This window comes from Suncus etruscus, chromosome 14 (assembly GCF_024139225.1).
Source record: "Suncus etruscus isolate mSunEtr1 chromosome 14, mSunEtr1.pri.cur, whole genome shotgun sequence".
In the NCBI taxonomy this organism is placed as follows: domain Eukaryota; kingdom Metazoa; phylum Chordata; class Mammalia; order Eulipotyphla; family Soricidae; genus Suncus; species Suncus etruscus.
The window spans coordinates 73,911,632-73,932,773 of NC_064861.1; the positions used below are offsets into that span (position 1 = coordinate 73,911,632).

A 21,142-nucleotide genomic window follows, 5' to 3' on the forward strand; every position below is an offset into this window, starting at 1 on the left:
GGTCCAGGTCCTCTCCATTGTTCAGAGCTCTGCCTTTTCAATATCAAGCATGTAGGCTAGTATTTATGTATTTATTCTGGCAGAAACTTTGTCAGAAGACAATTGTAGACATGCTCCGAGAATATAAAGCTTGTTTCTCTTATTGCTTTGGAAGCTCAAGTCCAAATCAGAGCAAGATTTTGCCAAGTTTGGTTTTAAGCAGGTCAGTTTTCTGGATTTTTCCTCCTGGTTCAGCATCTCCGTTTTAGTGAAATAAATCTTCTGCTACAAACACCCTTTATTCTTGTAAAACACCTTAAGGTCTTTATAGAGGGAGGATCGCATGGAAACGACAAAACAGAGTTGACTTCACAAGTTTAGCTTTCTGTGTTACCTTGTTTCCCATTGTACTCCACATTTTTTTTTTTGTACTCCACTTTTAAAATACCTTGAACAGTGACCACTACTGTTCCAAGTCCCCAGGTAGTCGGGCTGAGTTTCTGCCAGATTCCATTCATCTAGGGAAAAAAAAAATGTTTCTTCAAATCCTGACCCTTCTGCTGACTTCTGCAGCAGTTGTTGCATTGTGGTTCCCTCCCCCCCAATTCATCTAATAAAAATCTGTTGCCCACCCTGGGTGATTTTTGTCTTTTCCTGCAAACTAGAATTCCTGCAAAACTGTTGTCTTTATGATATGTGACATAGCAGGGGAAGATGGGCACCATCATGATTTGTTTGGATCACAGTGGAAGAAAGAAAAAGAAAGAAAGGAAGGAAGGAAGGAAGGAAGGAAGGAAGGAAGGAAGGAAGAAAGAAAGAAAGAAAGAAAGAAAGAAAGAAAGAAAGAAAGAAAGAAAGAAAGAAAGAAAGAAAGAAAGAAAGAAAGAAAGAAAGAAAGAAAGAAAGAAAGAGAAGAGAGAGAGAGAAAGAAAGAAAGAAAGAAAGAAAGAAAGAAAGAAAGGAAAGAAAGAAAGAAAGAAAGAAAGAAAAAGAAAGAAAGAAAGAAAGAAAGAAAAGAAAGAAAGAAAGAAAGAAAGAAAGAAAGAAAGAAAGAAAGAAAGAAAGAAAGAAAGAAAGAAAGAAAGAAAGAAAGAAAGAAAGAAAGAAAGAAAGAAAGAAAGAAAGAAAGAAAGAAAGAAAGAAAGAAAGAAAGAAAGAAAGAAAGAAAAGAAAGAAAGAAAGAAAGAAAGACTAAAGAAAAAGCACTAGCACGCAGGTCCACCGAGGCACTACAGGGCTGGCACTCACTACTGGGCTCATTCGATTTGATTTATTGGCCAGAAAGTGGGACCTAAGCAACCTTTTCGTACAGAGAACCTTCGTTGGCACGGGGCTGAACGTGGCCCTGTGTTGCTTGTGCCATTCCATTCCCGGGCAAAGTGGCAAGGGCTGGCTGGCGTCGCCCGGCGTAACCAACCATTCCCCCCACCCACCCCCAAATCAAAAAAAAAAAAAAAAAGCCCAGAGCTGCCTGGTCGGAGGGGCTGGTGGGCGCGGGGTGCTGGCCGCGTCTGCCAGGCAGAGCGAGGGCGCCTTTCTGAAGGAATCCGTCTTGTAAAGCCATTGGTCCTGGTCATCAGGCGCTACCCAATGCTCTGGTGATGCTGCTGCTGATCTATTTGGGAAGTTGGCTGCCTGGCGCGGCCGAGCCTCCGCTCAAAGCCGGGCTCCCCCGGAAAATATGCTCAGTGCCGCCGCGTGCATGAAGGCGAACGCCGCGGGGCGCGTCTAGTCGGGCACCATGCAGCCGCCAACTCCGCTCGTCCTGTGCGTCCTCCTGTCCCAGGTAGGGAAGCGGGGCTGCCGGGCGCCCCCCGCGCCCCCAATTCTGCATTCTGAGCGCCGGCTGCGGACAAGGGGGTGGGGTGGGGGGGCTGGCAGGGGTCTGGGGATTACGGGGCGCGGCTGCGAAAACAGCCGGGGGCTTGAAGGAGAGGTCAGTGGCAGCCCTGGAGACCCTGGGGCGGGGCGCAAGGGGTGGGGGGCGTGTGTGTGTGTGTGTGTGTGTGTGTGTGTGTGTGTGTGTGTGTGTGCGTGTGTGTGTGTGCGTGTGCACGGCTCCATGGAGGAGCAGACGGAGAGCTCCAGGGCTCCTGAGTCTTTATTTTTTTTTTTTAATTTTTATTTATTTTTGGGGGGGGGCAAGCTGGAGAGACATTCTCGCCTACATCAAGTGGGGGGAACTTTGATTCACATTCTTCCTAGGCTCCTGCCTGGGAGAAAAGGTTCGGTTATTTTTGGGGTGGGGGGTCGACTCGAGCGCGTGGCCGTTTTCGCCCAGCCGGGGTACCGCAGCTCCGCTCCACATTGCGGGCTGCGGGGCTCGAGAGAGGCTCCCGCGCCCAGCCCGGCGGCGGCGCCCCTAGTAGCTTGGAAGGCGCCGAGCGCCGCAGCCCCCCGCAGCAGCCCGGCAGTCGCTGTCGCTCAAAGGCGCCGGCGCCGGGGGCACCCGCATCGGGGTCCCTTCTCTTCTCGACCCTGAAGGACTGGAGAGCGCACTCTCCAGTCTGCAAGCAGGCCCCGGCCCCCGCGCCCCCCTTTTGTCCAGCCAGCTGGAGCTCCAGCTCCTGAGCCCTGGCTACTGCCGCCACGGTTTGCCCGGGCGGGCGGGCGCAGAGCGCAGAGAAAAGTTCCAGCCTTGCCCATCCGCTGCAGCTGCCCATTAACCCTCAGAGCGCTGAGGAGGATGAGGGAGGGCGAAGGCACCCTTGGTCTCACGTTGGCCACCCCTGCGCCTCGGGGAGCGGGAAGTTTGTGTCGGGAAACCCTGCGCACCGAGATCCAGCCCCGGGCAAGGCACGCCTCGCCCTGCTCTGGGCCTGTTGTTCCCAGTTTTCCCCAGGGGTCTTCTTGGCAGTCTCTGGGGCTCCAGCAGAGCTGGCAGCCTACAAGTGGGTGGGTATACCAAGGCAGGGCCAGCAGAAGGGAGGAATCGAAACAGGGGTGCAGGAAGACTACTGAAGCCCTGGGTGCCTCATGGGGAGAGAAGCTCTTGTGCGGACTTGGGGGCTAGGCTGGCGTCCTTCCTCCCGGTGCCCCTCCAGGCAGGAAGACGGGCAACTTTAGTACTGGGGTTAGAGTCTGGAATCGGGCCAGGAGCCCAGTGCCATGGAGATGACTGGGTGGGGGAGGTACAGGGGACAGAGGAAGGTGCCAGGCTGTCGGCCTTTTGTGGGGACTATAGTGCCCTTTAGGACCCCTTGGTCAGAACTCTCCCCCCATGCTTTGCTGCCTGTCCTCCGGAGATACCTTAAGCTCCCTACAATCCCTGTAGCTGTTTTCCCGGTCTTTCTGGACTCACTCTCTCTGGCTCTGTATCCCTGGTTAGCACAGGGGTGTCTGGGCTTGTCTCTGATTTAGCTTCTGCCTTTGCCAGTGGTACAATCTTGGGCAAGTTGTTGAAGGCCCAGCAAACGTTCTTATCACCTTCCCTGGATGGTTGAGCTGGTCAGTTGCACTCAACAGGATGCTGGGGAGAATCCAGGGGCTGAGGCACTTGGCACTTCCTTTCCCTGGGTGTGACTGGCCTTCACTCTCTGGCCATGTGTTGCCCTTATGCATTGGTGTTCCAGAAGATGTGTCTCCCTTGGAGCAGGACAAGCCACCTACCAGCACCTAACAGTCCCCTGAGCTAGGAGCACCTCTCAGGCTGCCCTGTGCAAATGAAGGGGACAGCGCCTCTTCAAGGGTCTCTGCGTGCAGACAGGCAGTGGGGATTTGGGGGTTCATTGCTAATTTAGTTTCCATAGGATGGGAAAGCAGAGGCTTGGCTGTGATTGAATTGACTCCCCAGGAAGCTTCTTCCTCTGGTAGATTGTTGTGCATCGGCAGAGTAAACACCCACATTAGGTCAGTCATTGAGATATGGGTAGCAATAGTAACTTACAGAAACGTCGTTTGGATGCAAGTCATTTAATCAGCAAGAGGTCCTTGGGGTCACCTCTGCGTGCAATAGAGAAAGTGTAGAAAGTCTTGGCAAACCAAACTTTGCCAACGCTAGAAGGGAACAGAAGAAAGGATAACAATGTAATCAAGCAAATCAGTCACTTGGTTCTGGTGGTGTTCAGACAAGCATGTGTGTGTTTTTCCACCCCAGGCTCCTAGTGTGTTGGCTGGCTTGCAGGTAGGCACTTTGGTGGGTGGGGCAGAGGCATTCCAGGCAACAATGGCGGGAAGCTGGTGGAGTTGAGAGACACTCACCTCTCTTTCCCCCTGGGGAACGTTGGGGGAAGCCATCCCAGATGTAGCTTTTGGAATTTGGCTACGATGAAGAATTAACCTGAAACAAATCCAGAAGGAAGGCCTGAGCAAGAAATTCCAGTGTAAATATGATTACCACACATATTTGAGTATCCCTTACAACTAGCCAAAGTTCCAACAATGAATGAGTAATGCCCCGAGAATCAGTGTTTTAGGGAGCCGGTCGGGTTTGGAGAGCTGTTCACTTGAGATTAATAAAAATGTTCCATGGAAGACTCAGACTGATTTATAATTATTTTTTAACAGAGTCTTGGTTTTGCAGAATTTTCAAGGATAGTGTCTTCTAATGCGCCTTCCAATTCATACATGACATTTTAAGCACAGTATGTTACTGACCATTTCTGGGGAGACTGTGAAAACTGCAGAGTGCGTCCCCACTCTGAACTGATGAATATGCCAGTCAATGTGATAGTGTCTAAGATTTCAAAAGCACCACAGAGTAGTCATCCAAGTGGGGAAAGGGACCAAGTGGAGGAGCTCACATGGCTCAGCAAATTGCTTTAGAAAGTCCCAAAAGCTATTGAATAAACTACAAGACTGAATACATGGTCTAATTTATGTGGTGCCGCCGTCTCTAAGCCTCGACAGTCATCTGAGCTGATCTTTTCTACTCTGCCTCCCTCTCTTCTCCTTGTTTCTATCTTTAGCCCATGGGTTTTCCATTAAGTATAATCCACTTCCTTCTAGAATTATCCTCTATGTGTTATGGTGAAATTGCCCAACAAACCAATGTACCAAATAATGGCATTATCTAAAAGCCCCAGGAGTAGGACATGTATAGTGGATCTCAATCTCGAGTTCGCTGTTTAGGTAAAAGGACAGTGTGGCTCTTGAGAAAATTCTTCTATTTTCTACCTCTTTCCAAAATGACAGTTGCTTGGAGTTTTCTATGTAGGGGAAGAAAATGAAAAAAAGTAAGGTTTCAATTCACATCTGGATGACGATGACGGTCATAATCTTAAAAGAGACAAGAGGAGTTTGTGCTTCCTCTGTGTGTTTTGATGATATTTTATTTAATACCTGTTGAAAAATTTCTCCAGAAGAGGGCTCCATCCACAGCATTACCAATTTCTGAATCTATGACTCATAATTGAAAGAACTTCAATATAGCAGCTCCATCAAAACCAAATAAAGTATTCATCTCAATCCTAGTTATTAATACAAGCTCCCCCCAAAATTCAGAATCCTGTTATTTTGCACTGTGTCTTTCCTCCTTATCCCCCTACTACAGTTGCTTCTGTTCTATTTTATTCTTCAGCGATGCATCCCCCCTGAGAATTAGAGCAGGGAACATTTCAAAGACCTTCGCTGAGAATTCAGTATGGAATGCGAGGAAGTTCTGAAATTTCCTGGCATTGGCCTTTGGTGGGATCTGGTTTTCCTCTCCAGGCAGCCAGGAGGAGGCAGGCACACAGTTCCACCTGTGCAAAGACTAATCTCTGTTAGGTCACTATCCAGAAGACTGAGTCAGAGCCAGCTCTGTTTACTCCTCTGACAAGAGTTGAAAAGGAGAAAGGGGATATCAGTCTGTCATCCAATTACAATAATCATCTGGACAGAATCAAATCAAGTGGCCAGTGCTTTTGGCCTGGTTTCCATTTAGCTGTGGGCAAGAGGCCCACATGCCTGGAAGAATCTGGCTCTCTTGAAGGGCGCTGCCAATATATTTGCCACAGCCTCTTTCTTCTGAGGCTGCCAAGAGCCCAGGCCTCACTCCTCTTGCCTGATGGGATTGCATAAGTGATGGCTGACTAGACTGGAAGGTCCTCTACACTTATCTGTCATTTAGGAGTGACTCTATCTCAGGGTAATGGGGACTTGGGGGCATTTGGGAGAAAGCGAGTCCTTTTTTCTACTTTAAAACAGCTAAGGGCAGGCCAGAGGGAGAAGACATGAAATGTCCAGTGTGAGCTATAGATTGAACTGGAGCTTGCAGAGAATAGCTTAACAGTTTGAATGCCAAGATTGGAGGTACTGAAGTTCATCACTCCCACTCTGAGACTCTGGCTTCTGGGCAGATATGGCAAAGTGGTAGTCATAGGACAAATGTTACCAACTGATGTACCTTGCTTAACCCAAATATTTTAGAAGAATAGGAAATTGTAAGTTAAAAATATCTTGATTTCTTTCAGCTATTGGGAAGTGAGCAAGTCACTAAAGTTCTTCTAGAACTGTATTCCCATATGATGTACTTTGCTAGATCAGAACTACTTATTGGCCCCTAAGGCCGATGCACCTCTGTAGTTGGCCGCATCTCTACTCTTCACCTTGTTCTTATGTGGTACTCGGTTATTTGACAACCAGTTGCTTTGGCATACTTGTTTTGATGAGCCTTTACACTTGACCAAAGTGCTGTGGTTGTTAACAGACCATAGGAAAGAGAAAGAGAAGAGTCTAAACTCTTTTTGGTCCCTTTATCTGTGCACAATATACACATTGTCATTGTGCATGTCAGAACATAACCAAAGAGACACAAATTGTTCTTGAGAAGGACAATATTGCAAGTCTCACTAGGGAATGAGAGGGACTTAGAACAAGGTAACACACAGGTTAATGTCTGACATGACTAAGGCTACCTGCTCAAAGGGACACGCCACAGTGTTGGGTCTATCACTGCCGAGGCACTGCAGACTCTTGGTGCACCCCAAATGTCATCATACAGCAGCAGCTAAGGAATTTGGGGGTCACTTAGACCTTCTCCACTGGATAAAAGTATTACTATTCTTTTCTTTTGGGGGGGTCACACCCAGCAGCGCTCAGGGGTTACTCCTGGCTCTATGCTCAGAAATCGCCCCTGGCAGGCACAGGAGACCATATGGGATGCCAGGATTCGAACCACCATCCTTCTGCATGAAAGGCAAACGCCTTACCTCCATGCTATCTCTCCGGCCCCAAGTATTACTATTCTTAGGGGAGTAGTGGCCCCCATCACTCCCTTGCAGATAGTATTACTTGCCCACAGAGCGAGTAGTGTCAGAAAATTATATCATAACATCTTATGGTACCAAATGCTGCAGGGGACTGAGAGCCCTAAATAAACGTGGCACAGATGTGATTTCAGGGTAATGCTAGTTCCAGTGCTTTGCTGTTTTGAGTAATTTGATCCATAAAACCAGTGTCACCTCTAGCACCAACTGGAGCTTGGGTGATGTTTTTGAAAGTGTTCCTAACTGTCAGCGTGCACTGGAGTGAATGCATAGTGTTAACGCTACAATTAGTACTGCCTAACTGTAAAAACTAGACTACAGTCATCTGTCTGCTTGTCCCTTACCAGCAGGTGAGCCTCGGATGACTCGCGTTTTCCATAGCTAAAGAGTCCAAAGATCAGGGTAAACAGAACTACATCCACAGGGGAAAAAAAATAATTGTTTTCCTTCTGCCAGTTGCCAAGAGAAGTCAAATTCCTGAAAATTAGCATGTGCAGTCGGCACATTTTGGCACGTCGGGTCTCATTTCAAAGGCCCAGCAAGCCTGTGGCACCCAGTGGGCCGCCAAAGCACAAAGCCCCTGTGTCTCCCGGCTGAGCTGTGACTGGGCCCGGCTGAAGGCAGCAGCTGCTCAGCTGACAGTGGCCCTGCCACTTGCCTGGGCAGGCACCGGAAATGAGCTCAGCCTGGTGGGGCCCCAAGGACCTTGCAAGGAATGTGGCAGACTCTGGCCGTGCCTTGTATTTCTCTCCTCCTGGTTGGGAGGGAGCTGCCTTTCCATGTGCCTACAAATGCCCAGAGCCATAGCAGCTGGGATCTTCTTTCTATTGGTTGATATGGAACTGCAAAATGTGGTGGCATCTCACCAGCAGGAGCAATAGCTGTCTAGGCCCACGACTGTACCTCAACTGTCATAGTTGTGTGGGCTTTCTGGGACTATATGATCCTGGAGCTGAACCTATGGGGTTTAAATACCTAATTGTACTGGAAATTATCCATGCCCATTGGCTTATGGACTTGCCTACGGCTAACCTTGTGCATAAGAACAGAGCTGTCACTCCATGGCCCACAAAGCCTGAGATATTTCCTGTCTAATGAAAGTCTGCTGCTTTAATTGCAAATGAGAGCCTAAAGTTCAGGGACCTTTCTCAAAGGAAAGGGTATATGAGGGGATTCACCTTCCAAAGCCATTCCTGCTAAGTCCGCAGGACCTTGATTTGACCTGGGACCACATCTATTTATTAAATACCCATAATCTCTGTGGAGGACAAACCTTATGGTCTCAGGGTAGAGCCTCTAGTAAGTAAGGTCAACACAGCCTGTGCTTGCTTAGGGCTCATACCCAAGTGTGGAGGTCAACATTAATATAGATCAATGCATAATTTATGAATAAAATAAAAACGAGTTGGGGGACTGGAGCAATAGCACAACAGATAGGGTGTTTGCCTTGCACACGACTAACTCAGGTTTGATTCCCAGTATTCCATTGGGCCTTGCAACCACCACCAGGAGTAATTTCTGAGAAAAGAGCCAAGCAAAACCCTCCTGAGCACTGCCAGGTGTGTCCCATAAACAAAACAAAACAAAACAGCAAGTACTATAAATGAAGGAAATGCTATAGTAATATGGAATCCTGTGATCTTATATCTGTTGTTTGTCTGTGTTTTACCTGTCTCCCCCATCAAAATATCAATTTTATTATATTACATATTGTGGTGTCTGATGGGTTCAGTGCCTGCCATATAGTAGGTGTAAAAAGGAGTGAAAGAGGGGCTGGAGCGGTGGCGGTAGAGGTAAGGCATCTGCCTTGCAAGCGCTAGCCTAGGATGGACCACAGTTTGATCCCCTGACATCCCATATGGTCCCCCCAAGCCAGGGGCGATTTCTGAGCGAATAGCCAGGAATAACCCCTAAGCATCAAATGGTGTGCTCCCTCCCCAATAAAAAACCACCACCACCACACACACAAAAAAAAAGAGTGAAAGAATAGAAACGCATTAGCTCCAGATGAAGGGTTTAGAATTCTCCCAGATAGCCTGATTCTTGAGCCTCGCTGTCTGGAGAAGTGTTTGAAGCATTAGAAGGCCTGACCATGGAACAGCATTGCAGGCATAAGGCTTGGCCTGAAAGAGCCTCTCGGTAAAAGTCAGCCCTAAGAAATGAAACCAGTTGAAGCTACATTTATGTGGTGTTCTACAGGGTGTTTTCTTAGGACTGAAGCTGGGAGACATGACTAAGGACTGTGTAAGCTGTGGTCCAAATTAGTTAGATGAGGCAGGGCATATATCCATGTAGGACGGGTGAGCTATTTCTACTCAACTTCTCTGCAAATCAGGGCTAGAAGTCCATCAAGTTCATTTTGGTGGCTCACCGACCATATTAGGAGCAAAGTCATTTGAGTCCATTGAGATCAGAATTGTTCAATAACATGCAAAGCAGATAAAAAGCTAGTGAGCAATGAATGATTGATCAAGTGTTAGTCCCGGGTGGTCTTTGATAGTTGTTTGTTGAAGGTGGATGTGTCTGAACATGCCTGGACTTTCCAATTCTGTTTTATTTATCTAAACTCAAATGGTTTCAGAATGTTTCTGTTTCTTGTCAGAAGAAAGAAACACTGAGGGATGTAAGGTGTCAGAGCCATGGGAGTTATTTTAACAAGACTTTAGAGTTTCTCACAGAGCAATAGGCATTCATTGAGAGGACACGGGCAGATTTCCACTGTGAAAAGGTCACTGGACTTGCAGTATAGCCAGTGGAATGGAAGTTGGGTTTGAATAAAAGGGAGCAGTCAGGTTAGAGTTGGAATCATGAAAGTGATAGTATGGATGAGTCTACACAAAGTCTATGCGACACTTCAGGCAGAGCTTGGAAGGATTTAGTAGTAGCTGGGTTTAGAGCTCGTTGAGTTTGGCATGGTAAAACTGGGACTCTTAGTAAGGCTACAGTAATGTTCCTTAGGAGAGGCCTTCAGGGTTCATTATGTACACTGTCACCCATACATCTAGTCTGTGGGTGCATCTGCAATGGACATAATGAAGAAATGCCCTTGACTAGAGCAAATGATACATGATCTCTATGATTAGCCAATCTTTGAGGGTTTCCATGCAAAATCTATTGGAGAGAAACATTGTCAAGCCTTTTAATAGTACCTTGAGCATTCAATCAGCAGCATGAGAAATATATTTTATGCGAAGCAAATAATGATCTACTATTTCCAGTGATTACTTTGCAAATGCTTAAAGGGCAGCATTTCAGCATATTAATATTACCTTAGTGATGCTTTGGTTTTTAAGTTAGTAACTAAATCTTCCACTGGTGTCCAACAGTGGCATTCTGGTTAATGTTTCAAACTGACTCTCTCTTAAGCGGATTTCAGTATGTCAGTGGTGTAAAGGAGGGGTACAACTAAACCTCCAAACTTCAGATTCAACAACGCTAAAATTAAGAAATTCAAATTTCAACAACCAATTTTAAAAAGATGTGCTTATCAAGGTGGCGGGCTGGGTAGGTGGAAGGGAACTTTGAACACTGGTGGGGGAAGAGCTCACTGAGACTGGTACTAGAACATTGTAGATCTACAACTGAAATAAAAGTAACTTTTTAAATAATAGTGATTTGATAACATTTAAAAAGTAAATTTAAAAATAACAACAGTAGAATGATTCAGGTATCTTCTAAGCTGAGGCATGGAGAGTTGTCCACTAGCTAAGCACTTCTTGTACATCAGGAAATTTATTGGTTTCCTAACTTCTGAAGGAATTGGACCCAAGAGATGTGAATGGAGCCTATTCTATAGGGCTACAGTCTACGAAGAACAGCCAATCAGGAAAAAGAAAATAAGTGGCTGTGATAGTTACAAGTTGCAAGATGATTATAATCAGGAAGAGAGGATAAGCATGGAAGGGAGAGGGTCTTACCCTTTCTTTCCATCCCCTTACATTATTCCTCCCTTCTGATGCCCTTCTTTCCTCTTTCATTCTTTTTTGTTTGTTTGTTTGTTTGTTTTTGTTTTTGGGCCACACCCGGCGGTGCTCAGGAGTTACTCCTGGCTGCTGTCTGCTCAGAAATAGCTCCTGGCAGGCACGGGGGGCAGGGGGTGGTGGTGGTGGTGGTGGTGGTGGTGGTGGTGGTGGTGGATATGGGACACTGGGATTCGAACCAACCACCTTAGGTCCTGGATCGGCTGCTTGCAAGGTCCTCTTTCATTCTTTCTTTTCATTCAAAATATGGGTCTTACCGCCATGAATAAATGCTGATCTCTACCAAGGGCCAACCCTGCTACTAGTATAGGGAATCAGAGATACATGTAACATAGTCCTGTTCCTCCCTAGAGCTAGTGCTGGTGAAGGATTAGACAGGGCAGCTGTGAGGCAGAGGAGTGAGGCTGTTAGAGAAATGAGCACCATTAGGGAAGTACTTTGGAGCATTGAGAAGTGAGTTTTCATCCTTGTTCAGCTATTGCCCAACACAATATGGACCTTGATAAGTTATTTATTTCTCTACCTTCCTCCCTTGTCTAAACAAAAAATCCTCTGCACTCCTCTGATGGAGTCCATGTGAGGGTCAGATTAGGGGGTTCCCATCCATCTACCCCAGGCTGGAAAATAGTTGGTGCATAAGGAACCTTGATTGTCTCATCTTTCACTCAATAGTGCTCCAGGGAAGGAGGGTATGATTTAGGGAGGTCTGAAGCTATAGTCTTGAGCAGTGGCCCAACCTTGAGGGAGCATAACACCTGTGTACTTTTAAATGCACAGATATTAAAAGAAATAGATCAAGTTTGTTCCCTAGAGAAGGATTTGCCAGTTCCCATCTTGAGAGCTCCCCAAAGACTGTTCCCTGGAGATTTCACACCTTGTAAAAACCACCTGGTTCTGTAGGCTCTTATTGTACAGTTAGATGCATATTCCAGGGAGCCTTCCTAGAAAGCTTTATTGGGGTCTGTAGGTGGGTGCATGTGTGCCAGCATCATCAATGTTTATGATTATTATATTATATTGTATAGTATCTACAAGGACTATAGAAAAAGCTCAAGGGCAGAGCTCCTGCCTTGGCTAGTGAAGGCCCTGGCTCCAATTCCCAGTACCACCCCAAATCAAAGGAAGTAAAATAGAAGATAAGGTACTTCAACTAATTCCAATGAGCTGTAGCCTTTATAAGACAGTTGCCTACCTTAATCTCAGATCCTTATTGAAACCGTAGAAACTTTTCTTATCTCCATCTTCTCTGAGATAAAGAGAAATTAGGAGTGGTTGAGCCTTTGACTGAGGCCACTCAACCGTGAAGGACTAGGACCCTGATATAACCCATACACATCTCATTCTTGTGCCCCCTTTTCCACTGCCAGACTTTCCCAATCTATAAGCATGTCCTTCCTTTCCATCTTAAATCATGTAACAATTCTCTTCCTGGCCTCTTCTTTCCAGGCTTTTCTGTATTCAGAGTGGCTGCCTCAGACACCCTATTCTGAACCTTCAGGTCTCCAGAAATGAGACTGGGAGATGGACCTTCACCTTGAACCACTAATTACAGCCTTCAGAACTGGTTTAGCCCCAGTTAACCCCAACATGTATTCTTGGTTGCCATGTTCTTGCTTTTGACCAGCAATCAATCACCTACTCACATCGAAGGTTTGCCTGGCCAGAGCACATTCCCAGTAAAAACATCACACAGGCTAGATTCCAGGTTGCATATGGCTTCTCTGCAGCCTCCAACTTGCAGGTAAATCATCTGCTACTTGGCTGCCTGCTCTGAGGCATCCAGGAGTGATAGGAGAGGCTGTATTGTGAGCTAGCACTTTCTACTTATAATGTTTTTTGGTTACAGGACAATGAGAAAAGCAGACTGACTGTAGCTTAATGATAGCACACAGATGTGGGGTGAGTTGTGATTGGACTAAATTTAACCTGAACCATAGTTCTATTTTACAGGAGAATTGTCCATTTAAAATATATATATAATTCCTCCTTGGTCAATATAGTCACTGGTTCAGTAGACATATCCTGATACACATCATATACCTGAAACAAACACACACTGGCTTGGGAACCCCCAAATAGGTGGCTGGAGATATGTCTCTCTCACTGCCCCTGCCCCACTTCCCACCACTCCACACAGTGGTCTTGCTTCCATGCCTCTCAGGAGGTTTTCTTTAATCTCTAAAATCCAATTTAGACAGTCCATTCATCATTAAGTCAGTCACTTAAAAAATAGTTGCTGATAGACTAATTCAGGAACAGTATCTGGCACTCATTGGGCAAGCAGCAGAGCTTAAGAAAGACAGGGTTGGGCCCAGAGAGATAGCACAGAGCTCTTTGCCTTGCAAGCAGCCAATCCAGGACCAAAGGTGGTTGGTTCAAATCTCAGTGTCCCATAAGGTCCCCTGTGTCTGCCAGGAGCTATTTCTGAGCAGACAGCCAGGAGTAACCCCTGAGCACCGCCAGGTGTGACCCAAAAACCAAAAAAAAAAAAAAAAAAAAAGAAAGACAGGGTTGCCTTCCCTCACAGAGCCTGCCTTCTAAAGGGAGAGGAAGATCTAGATCAGGGGTCCTCAAACTTTTTAAACAGGGGGCCAGTTCACTGTCCTTCAGACTGTTGGAGGGCCAGATTATAGTAAAAACAAAAATTATGAACAAATTTCTATGCACACTGCATATATCTTATTTAGAAGTGAAGAAACAAAATGGGAATAAATACAGTATGTGGCCCGCGGGCTGTAGTTTGAGGAACACTGATCTAGATAGACAAGAAAAATAGAAAGACATTCATTGTGGATAGTGGTGTTGTGTAGTATCACAGCCCTTAGCATGGGCTTGGATGGTGATGGATGGATGGAGGGACCTTTCTCTGCCATCCCAGGTCACGTGGCTCTGCAACCCCCTTCAGCCGGCGGGTATCTGGGTTCAGGAGAGCGGCGGGTATAGAACTCACTCACAGGCAGGCTTCCAGAGAGAGAACATCTTTATTTGCCCTGGCCAACGTGTGTGGCCTATATCATAACCATTTATGCTGTATATCTAGTCATAGTACCTTCTGCATAGTACCTTCTTCCTTAGCTATCTCTCTATCTTGCTTTCTCCACCATGCTGCATCCTGGCAAATTCCCTTGCCCTTCCCATCCAAAGCCTTATTTAACCTTCCCAAGACCCCTCCCAAGAATGGGAGAGTCTTGCAGGTAAGATCAAGTTACACAGGAAGAATGGGGGGATGGGGCCACAGTGTTGCTATGGAGAAATAATACAGTGGAGCAAGTTACTGTTCCAGGTTTATTCACCATTCTATCTTGATATCAAAAATTCACCAGTGATGCCATCACTAGTACTTTTTTAGAGAGAAAATGTCCTGTTGTCTGACATCAAGTTGGTTAATAAGTAGAGAACATTTTCTTTTGTTGGCAATGTCTTACCATTGTCTATTTATTTGTTTTCTTGAAATTTGGGAGAGGATTAAAATACATAGTAACCAATGTTTTACCAATGTTTTTCTGTATAGGGCTTAAACCTAGTTCTCAGATTAACTCTAAAATAGGAAATACCAACTTAGGTGACAATTACCTGGGCCATAATTTTTGACTTTCTTGCCAGCCTTTCCTTTGACAAACTTTCCAAGTCAATGATAGAGCCTCTGGCATGGGTACCGACAGCTGATTTGGGAAATGAATCGGGGTGCAATGTTGAGCTAGTGAGGTGCAAGGACCAAGGAAAAGGGGACACTAGAAAAGACTGTTACATCGAGTCAGTCACTATCATGGTCAACTAGGTTCCTGGCTGCTGAGCCTGCAAGAGCTTCAGAATGTTTCCTCTGCAGGATGGGGCCGAAGCTTACATCTTCCTGTGTCCATCTTTCTTGAATTGGGGTTATGCCTGACAAGATTCATTCACTGAGCTTCCTGGCTGAGCCTTTACTATTCTGGGAGAATGTTCTTGATTTTAATTAGCTCTAGAGCAGACAAAATAGAAGGAGATCTGGGACTTGAGCTGGAAATACAGTCTAGCATGTCATGAGGACAGAGCAATTCCAGTTTGCTCCATCGCATGTTACTGAACATTCTCAGTAAAACTAATGGAACTAATGGGCGTACTGTTGGACTTTCCAAGATTGGCTGAGCACCAACCTGCAGCTGCCCTCTCTCCCACTAGGTGGTACCAGTAGCCAAATCCCTGGCATGCTATCTTAGGGCTCACCTTTGATGTGGATTATAGTGCCACTTCTTGAACAATTACAGAATGAGTATATTGAAGAAGGAGATGAGGGATGGTGTTTGGGGGTGAGAAGCTGGAGTGAATATTGATTGTTACTCAGTCACTCACTTATCACCAGATCTTTTGACCACGCCCACCAAGAACTTCACATTCTTCTCAGCATTGAGAACACACATGCTCTTCCCCGGTGAACCTCCCTAATGGTTGTGTGAGACAATAAGACATGAACAGGCAGGTCCTTGATGTCTGCTGGGGAGTTGTGTGCCATTGAGGGCACCCAAGTAGGCAAATAGGTAGCAAGGAACACAGCCCTTCTCAAACTTTCTCTCCTATCAATGGGTGAGGGCAAGTATGATGTCTATTGCCCTATTTTTACCACATTTTACCCTATTTTACCACATATAGACTTTTTAGGATCATGTTTATGTGGTTTATTTTCCAAATGAGTCTGAAAATTCGAGTGTGTGTGTGTGTGTGTGTGTGTGGGTGTGTGTGTGTGTGTGTGTGTGTGTGGGTGTGGGTGTGGGTGGGTGGCAGAAGTGGAGAGTTTGGCAAGTGTGAGACAACCAGTTGGAGCCTAAGTGCTAACTCAACTATTTGTTGCTTTGTTTCATTTGTCTGGAGTCATTCTGAATTGTTATCGTTATTGTCAACATGCAATAGAGTTGCACCTTACTTAGTGGTTGGATTATAAAGTCAAGGTTCCAAGCAAGCACAGTCCTCATTAACCTTGACGTCTTTTAAGTTGTCCATTAAATTGCAGTCTGCATGGTTTTGTGTACACAGCCCTATACTGTAATCAATATGTAATGATGTATAATACATGCAGCAATGTACAGTGCATAATAAAGAATACATGTGAGATATCATTTACCAGATGAAATTGCTGTATTTAAATTGTTTTTTTTTCTCCTCTCTTTGTTGGAAGCTTTGCATTTCGAATGTGCATTAAAACTTCATCATTTCTTTTTATTTGGATTCCGAATCAAATAATCCCCACCATGTTGTGCCCTGGAGTGGGCTGTGTTCTTGTTAGCTGTGGATTCCTTACACCACTCATAAGCTCTGGGGCAGAGAGAAAGAAAGCACATTGGCCAGACCATTAGCAGCAGCCGTGCAGGTTGACAATTGTGTGATACTTACCGTGAGCTAGGCTCTGTATAAGTCCTTTAAATGTATTAATTAGTACACTAATCCTCTTAATGACTGTATGGTCTAGCTACTATGATTTTAGTCTTATTTCATAGATGGAGAAATTCTGGGAGAACACAAGAATAGTTAGACAAGCAACCTTTGCATTTGGGGACTGGAAGTCAAACTTTGGCTATCACAGACCCAGAAGCCCACATGTTGTCTGCTTCAGTGAAATGGAAAGAAAGGTGCAGAATATGCAAACCCAGGCATCAGATTACTGGAATTTGGGGCTTTGCAGATTTTAACAGGGAGAATTTTATTGTATGGTATTGACCCTGTGTGTCTGTTATTATGTAGAAAAAAAAAGCAAGCGTGTGACTGTCCAGTCCAAGAACGTCTATTTACACCTATTTACACCATATCTGGGCGTATGACTCTTTTTACATGTGCCCCTGGCATGTTAGCGGCCATTTTTTTTGTTCTTTTATTGAGCCATTATGAAGGGCTCTGCTGTCCTCCTAATTTCAGAGAACATAATCACAGGGAGGAAGGTATTGAGATATTTGAGGTTGGTAAGTGATCTGTCAGTTAAGGGCCCAAGTTACACTTGGCCCCACTAGACTATGCATTCAAATGGACTTTTGTTGTGGTTAGGAGTTGTAGATGCTTTGGGGGCACTGGAGAGAAAGCTATGGCTTCTTGCTTTTGTTTTGCTGATTTGCAAAGTAGATCAAGAACTTCCTGGTTTTTGTTCCATCTGATCTTTGTGCTCAACTATGGAAGTTTACCTGGCCCTGAAACCCTAGTCTGCCTGAGAGGTGTATACGTGTGGGCTGACTTTGAAAAACAGTAAGCACTAAAAGGGAGGGAAGAAGAGGAAGAGGAGAGAGATAGTTAAATGGAAGAGAGAAAGGGTGGGGAAGAGGAAAAAGAGCAGAGGGTTAAAAGGAGGAGAGAGCCGGACACCATTGAGTTGATCAACTACTCCATTTTATCCTGATTGCTAAGAAGATTTACCCATATTAACACCTGAGTTCAGCACTGTTGAGGGATTTCTTAGCATGGTCATCAAAAGGCAGTTCTCTTGCTTTTCAGCAGTAGACACTCGTCAAAATTAAGGATCTTCCTCCATCAGACACATCCTGGTTGGTATTCATCACCCCCACCTACCACCCCCAGTTTTCTGTGATTTCCAACCCATTAAACATAGAATTTAGACCTCTCGGATCTCACAGGGTGAGTTGATGGTCTGTATGTTGTAAAGGCAGAGTGACAGGTCATTATCCATATGCAGTGCATATGAAAGAGCAGTCAGAACTCACCCTTAAGCAGGACTGTGACTGAGGTTCCAGGAGGTGAGGGTTTGTTTATAAAGGTCAGGCCACAGGACTATAAATACCTTCCTGGGGCTCCAGTCAGAAAGAGCAGTTGCAAGTCTGGGATGGGGCAGGAGCAGTTGATTGGGAGAACTCTGTTTGAGGTCTGGTCCCTGACATGGTACTATGTTACACAATATACACTGCATCTGCTGTACTCTGTGGACACTCGCCCATATGAGTGTATGTTTCAGCCTCTCTGATGATTGCCTGTGTGGTGTTTTGCAAAGTGTTTATGGAAGAGGTAAGAGTCTATCAGACGTTAATAACGATTTTACATGAATATAGATTTGGGAACCTCTGGAGTTGCACAGAGAAGTCACAATGTTGGGTTTTGGTTTTTACCTCTGAATATCTCTGGAACTAGACTGTTCATTTCTGTTTCCCAAGTGCTCCCCAAGGCTAAATTTTCAATGTTCTTCCCAATCCCCAGAGGTAAGGAAATGCATGAGGTAGTGATTCACCGGGATATGAATGGGAAAACAAGCAGTACTGACTCTGATCTCACAATCTGGGGCTCCACTGCCATCCTGGATCTTGTTAGCAATGCACTGCTCTACCCAGGGGATTCTGCTGGTTGCTCAGATGTGCAAACAAGAGCTCCAGAATACCAGAGACTTATTGAGGTTCTGGATGAAGAAGAAAAATTCTTGTCTAAACCAGTAAACTGACCTCTCCTCCCCCCCCCCCCCAAGAAGCATGGGTTATAAAACAAAAACATGGGAGTTGGGCCCTGAAATTCTGCCCAGTCCCACTGTGGGTATTTATTTTTGTGAAGCCCTGAGTTTTGCTTTTAGGACTTTATAGATGAAAGCTGCTCATTACAGTTTGGCAACCTGGAAGGCCTGGGGTGATGATGGTGGAAGCATTGGAGAAGTCCAGCAGGAGGGAACAAAACTTTCCCCTTATTCACCTACGTTTTCAGCTGGGGATCTTGAAGAGACAGATTAACAACAGAGGAGACAACAGTTTATTAGCACACATATAAGAGGCATAGCCACTGAAATAGTAGCAACTCTGAGAGCTCAAATACTAGTTTGAAGACAGAAATAAATATTTCTTATAAAAAGGGAAAGCCAGGTATTAGGAGATGGTCCTTAAGAACAAGAGTAAGATTTGTCAAGCATATTTAAGTCAGTGCCTTTTCTATTGTCAGGGATCTAAAGTTTTCTCCTCTTCAGGGATTAATTTTGTCCTTTCTGGCAGAGAGGGAAGAGGGATGTATTTGGAAACTTTAAATTCATTTGCTTTTAGGCAAATAGGCAGACAGAAGTAAATTTTTCTTGCTTATTTTCACTTGCCTTCAACTCCAAATAATCCCTGTGCCACAATGGCTTGTTTAGAGTAGTCCCTGCACTTCACTGGACTTGCCTGTCAGCTTCTTGGATTTTATAAGTATAGGTATACAAATATATTTTATAAATATAGGTGTATATTTATATAACACATTACACATATACAACACACATAACATACAACATAATCTGTCATGGTAATGCATACATACATGAATGTATATGTGCGATATTCTGATGAACTTAACAGATGTACATATATACAGAAGCACAAGTACATGTATTCATATTTGTAAATAAATGTTTGTCATTAAGTCCTAAACACTGTTAGCACTGGCAAAATTCTCAGCTTTACTGAGGACTTTGAGGTAAATCAAACTGACCCATATGCTGTGGATGGTGATCTTGTGGTGAGGTAAGATCTTAAGAAGGAGGGGCCAGAGAGATAGCTTGGAGGTAAGGCGTCTGCCTTTCATGCAGAAGGTCATTGGTTCGAATCCAGCATCCTATATGGTCCCCCAAGCCTGCCAGGACTGATTTCTGAGCATAGAGCCAGGAGTAACCCCTGAGTGCTGCCGGTGTGACCCCAAAACCAAAAAAAAAAAAAAGATCTTAAGAAGGAGCATAAGAAGTCAGTGACACTGATGGCTTCTGTAGACATACCCAGTGCTAGTTAGGTTCATTTCCACTGGGCTTTGAAGCCAAGCCAGAAGAATTCTTTGCATGCCATTGTGACTCTTGTGAACACTTCTGATATGTCCATACATCCTATTCATGAAGTTTAGTGGTTCTCACAGCAAAGGGAGGAGGGAGTGCAACTGTGCCCATCCTAAGACACATGAGTATATCTGAAGGCATTTTTGGTTGTTCAACACAAGTATAGTTGGGGTGCTGCTAGAATCTAGTGGGGGCCAGGATGGTTATCAGCATCCATCCTTCAATGTACAGAATCATAAGTAATTATCTCTATTAATTATCCCACCAAAATACCAATATACCAATGGTGCAAGGTTGAGAAAACTTGGTTTATGGCCTATGTGCAGAGCCTTGAACATTCACAGCACAGTAATGTGAGCCTCGAACACTCACGGCACAATATACAGCAATATATATTGTCTTAATCCTCTCCTGTTATAGTTCAGGAGTCAGAATCCACAGTTTTGGTCTGTGAAAAGATAACTGTCAGCTAGCTATTCTGCGTGTATGTTTCTTTTTTTCTTTTCTTTTCTTTTTTTTTTTTTTTTTTTGGTTGTTGGGCCACACCCAGTGAGGCTCAGGGGTTATTCCTGGCTATGCGCTCAGAAATCATTCCTGGCTTGGGGGACCATATGGGATGCCAGGGATGGAACCCAGGTTTATCCTGGATCAGCCGCGTGCAAGGCAAACGCCCTATCACTGTGCTATCGCTCCAGCCCCTGCATGTATATTTCTTTAAAAAAAAAAAAAACTCAGGCAAAACACAGACCATTCATTTTCAAGGAAGCAAGTAAGATGCTATGGCTTAAAAGGCACTTAAGAAACCAGGGTATTTATAAGGAAGCTAACAAAGGAATGTTAAAATGTAATTGCCAACTTAGTAAAAAAAAAAAAAACTAGCAAATTTACACCCTACCTGAACTTTTAGTTATAGTTCCACTAGACAAAAATTGTCTGCATTTCTACTGAGTGAAAATTAACAACTAACTGGCAACTTTACTAAGTCTGGGATATTTTTCAAGTGAAACAATGAGAAAGACTCAGAATGATCCTAGATGTCTTCTAATGGCATTGATCCCCAAATGATATTCACTGATTTATGGGATTGCCATAAATCATTTGACCTTGCTTTGGATAATTTTTCCTGATGCTTCAAACATGGAGACTCAATTTCTTCAGGCTGTCTTACTAGAAATGGTCTGTGAAATGTGGGGCAATTAGAAGGGAGCTGGTTGAGTTTTAGAAGGCATGGGAGGAGAAATGACAGTTGGTTG

General features: G+C 44.9%; 1 protein-coding gene across 1 annotated transcript in view; it reads left to right on the forward strand.

Moving 5' to 3' along the window:
• The first annotated feature begins 1,437 nt into the window (after positions 1-1,437).
• CDH13 (cadherin 13) overlaps positions 1,438-21,142 on the forward strand; it is a 733,255-nt gene continuing 713,550 nt past the window's right edge. The window contains exon 1 of the mRNA XM_049787442.1: positions 1,438-1,765. Within this exon, the coding sequence (XP_049643399.1) occupies positions 1,721-1,765 (45 nt within the window). The 5' untranslated portion in view covers positions 1,438-1,720. The remainder of the gene's footprint in view (positions 1,766-21,142) is intronic.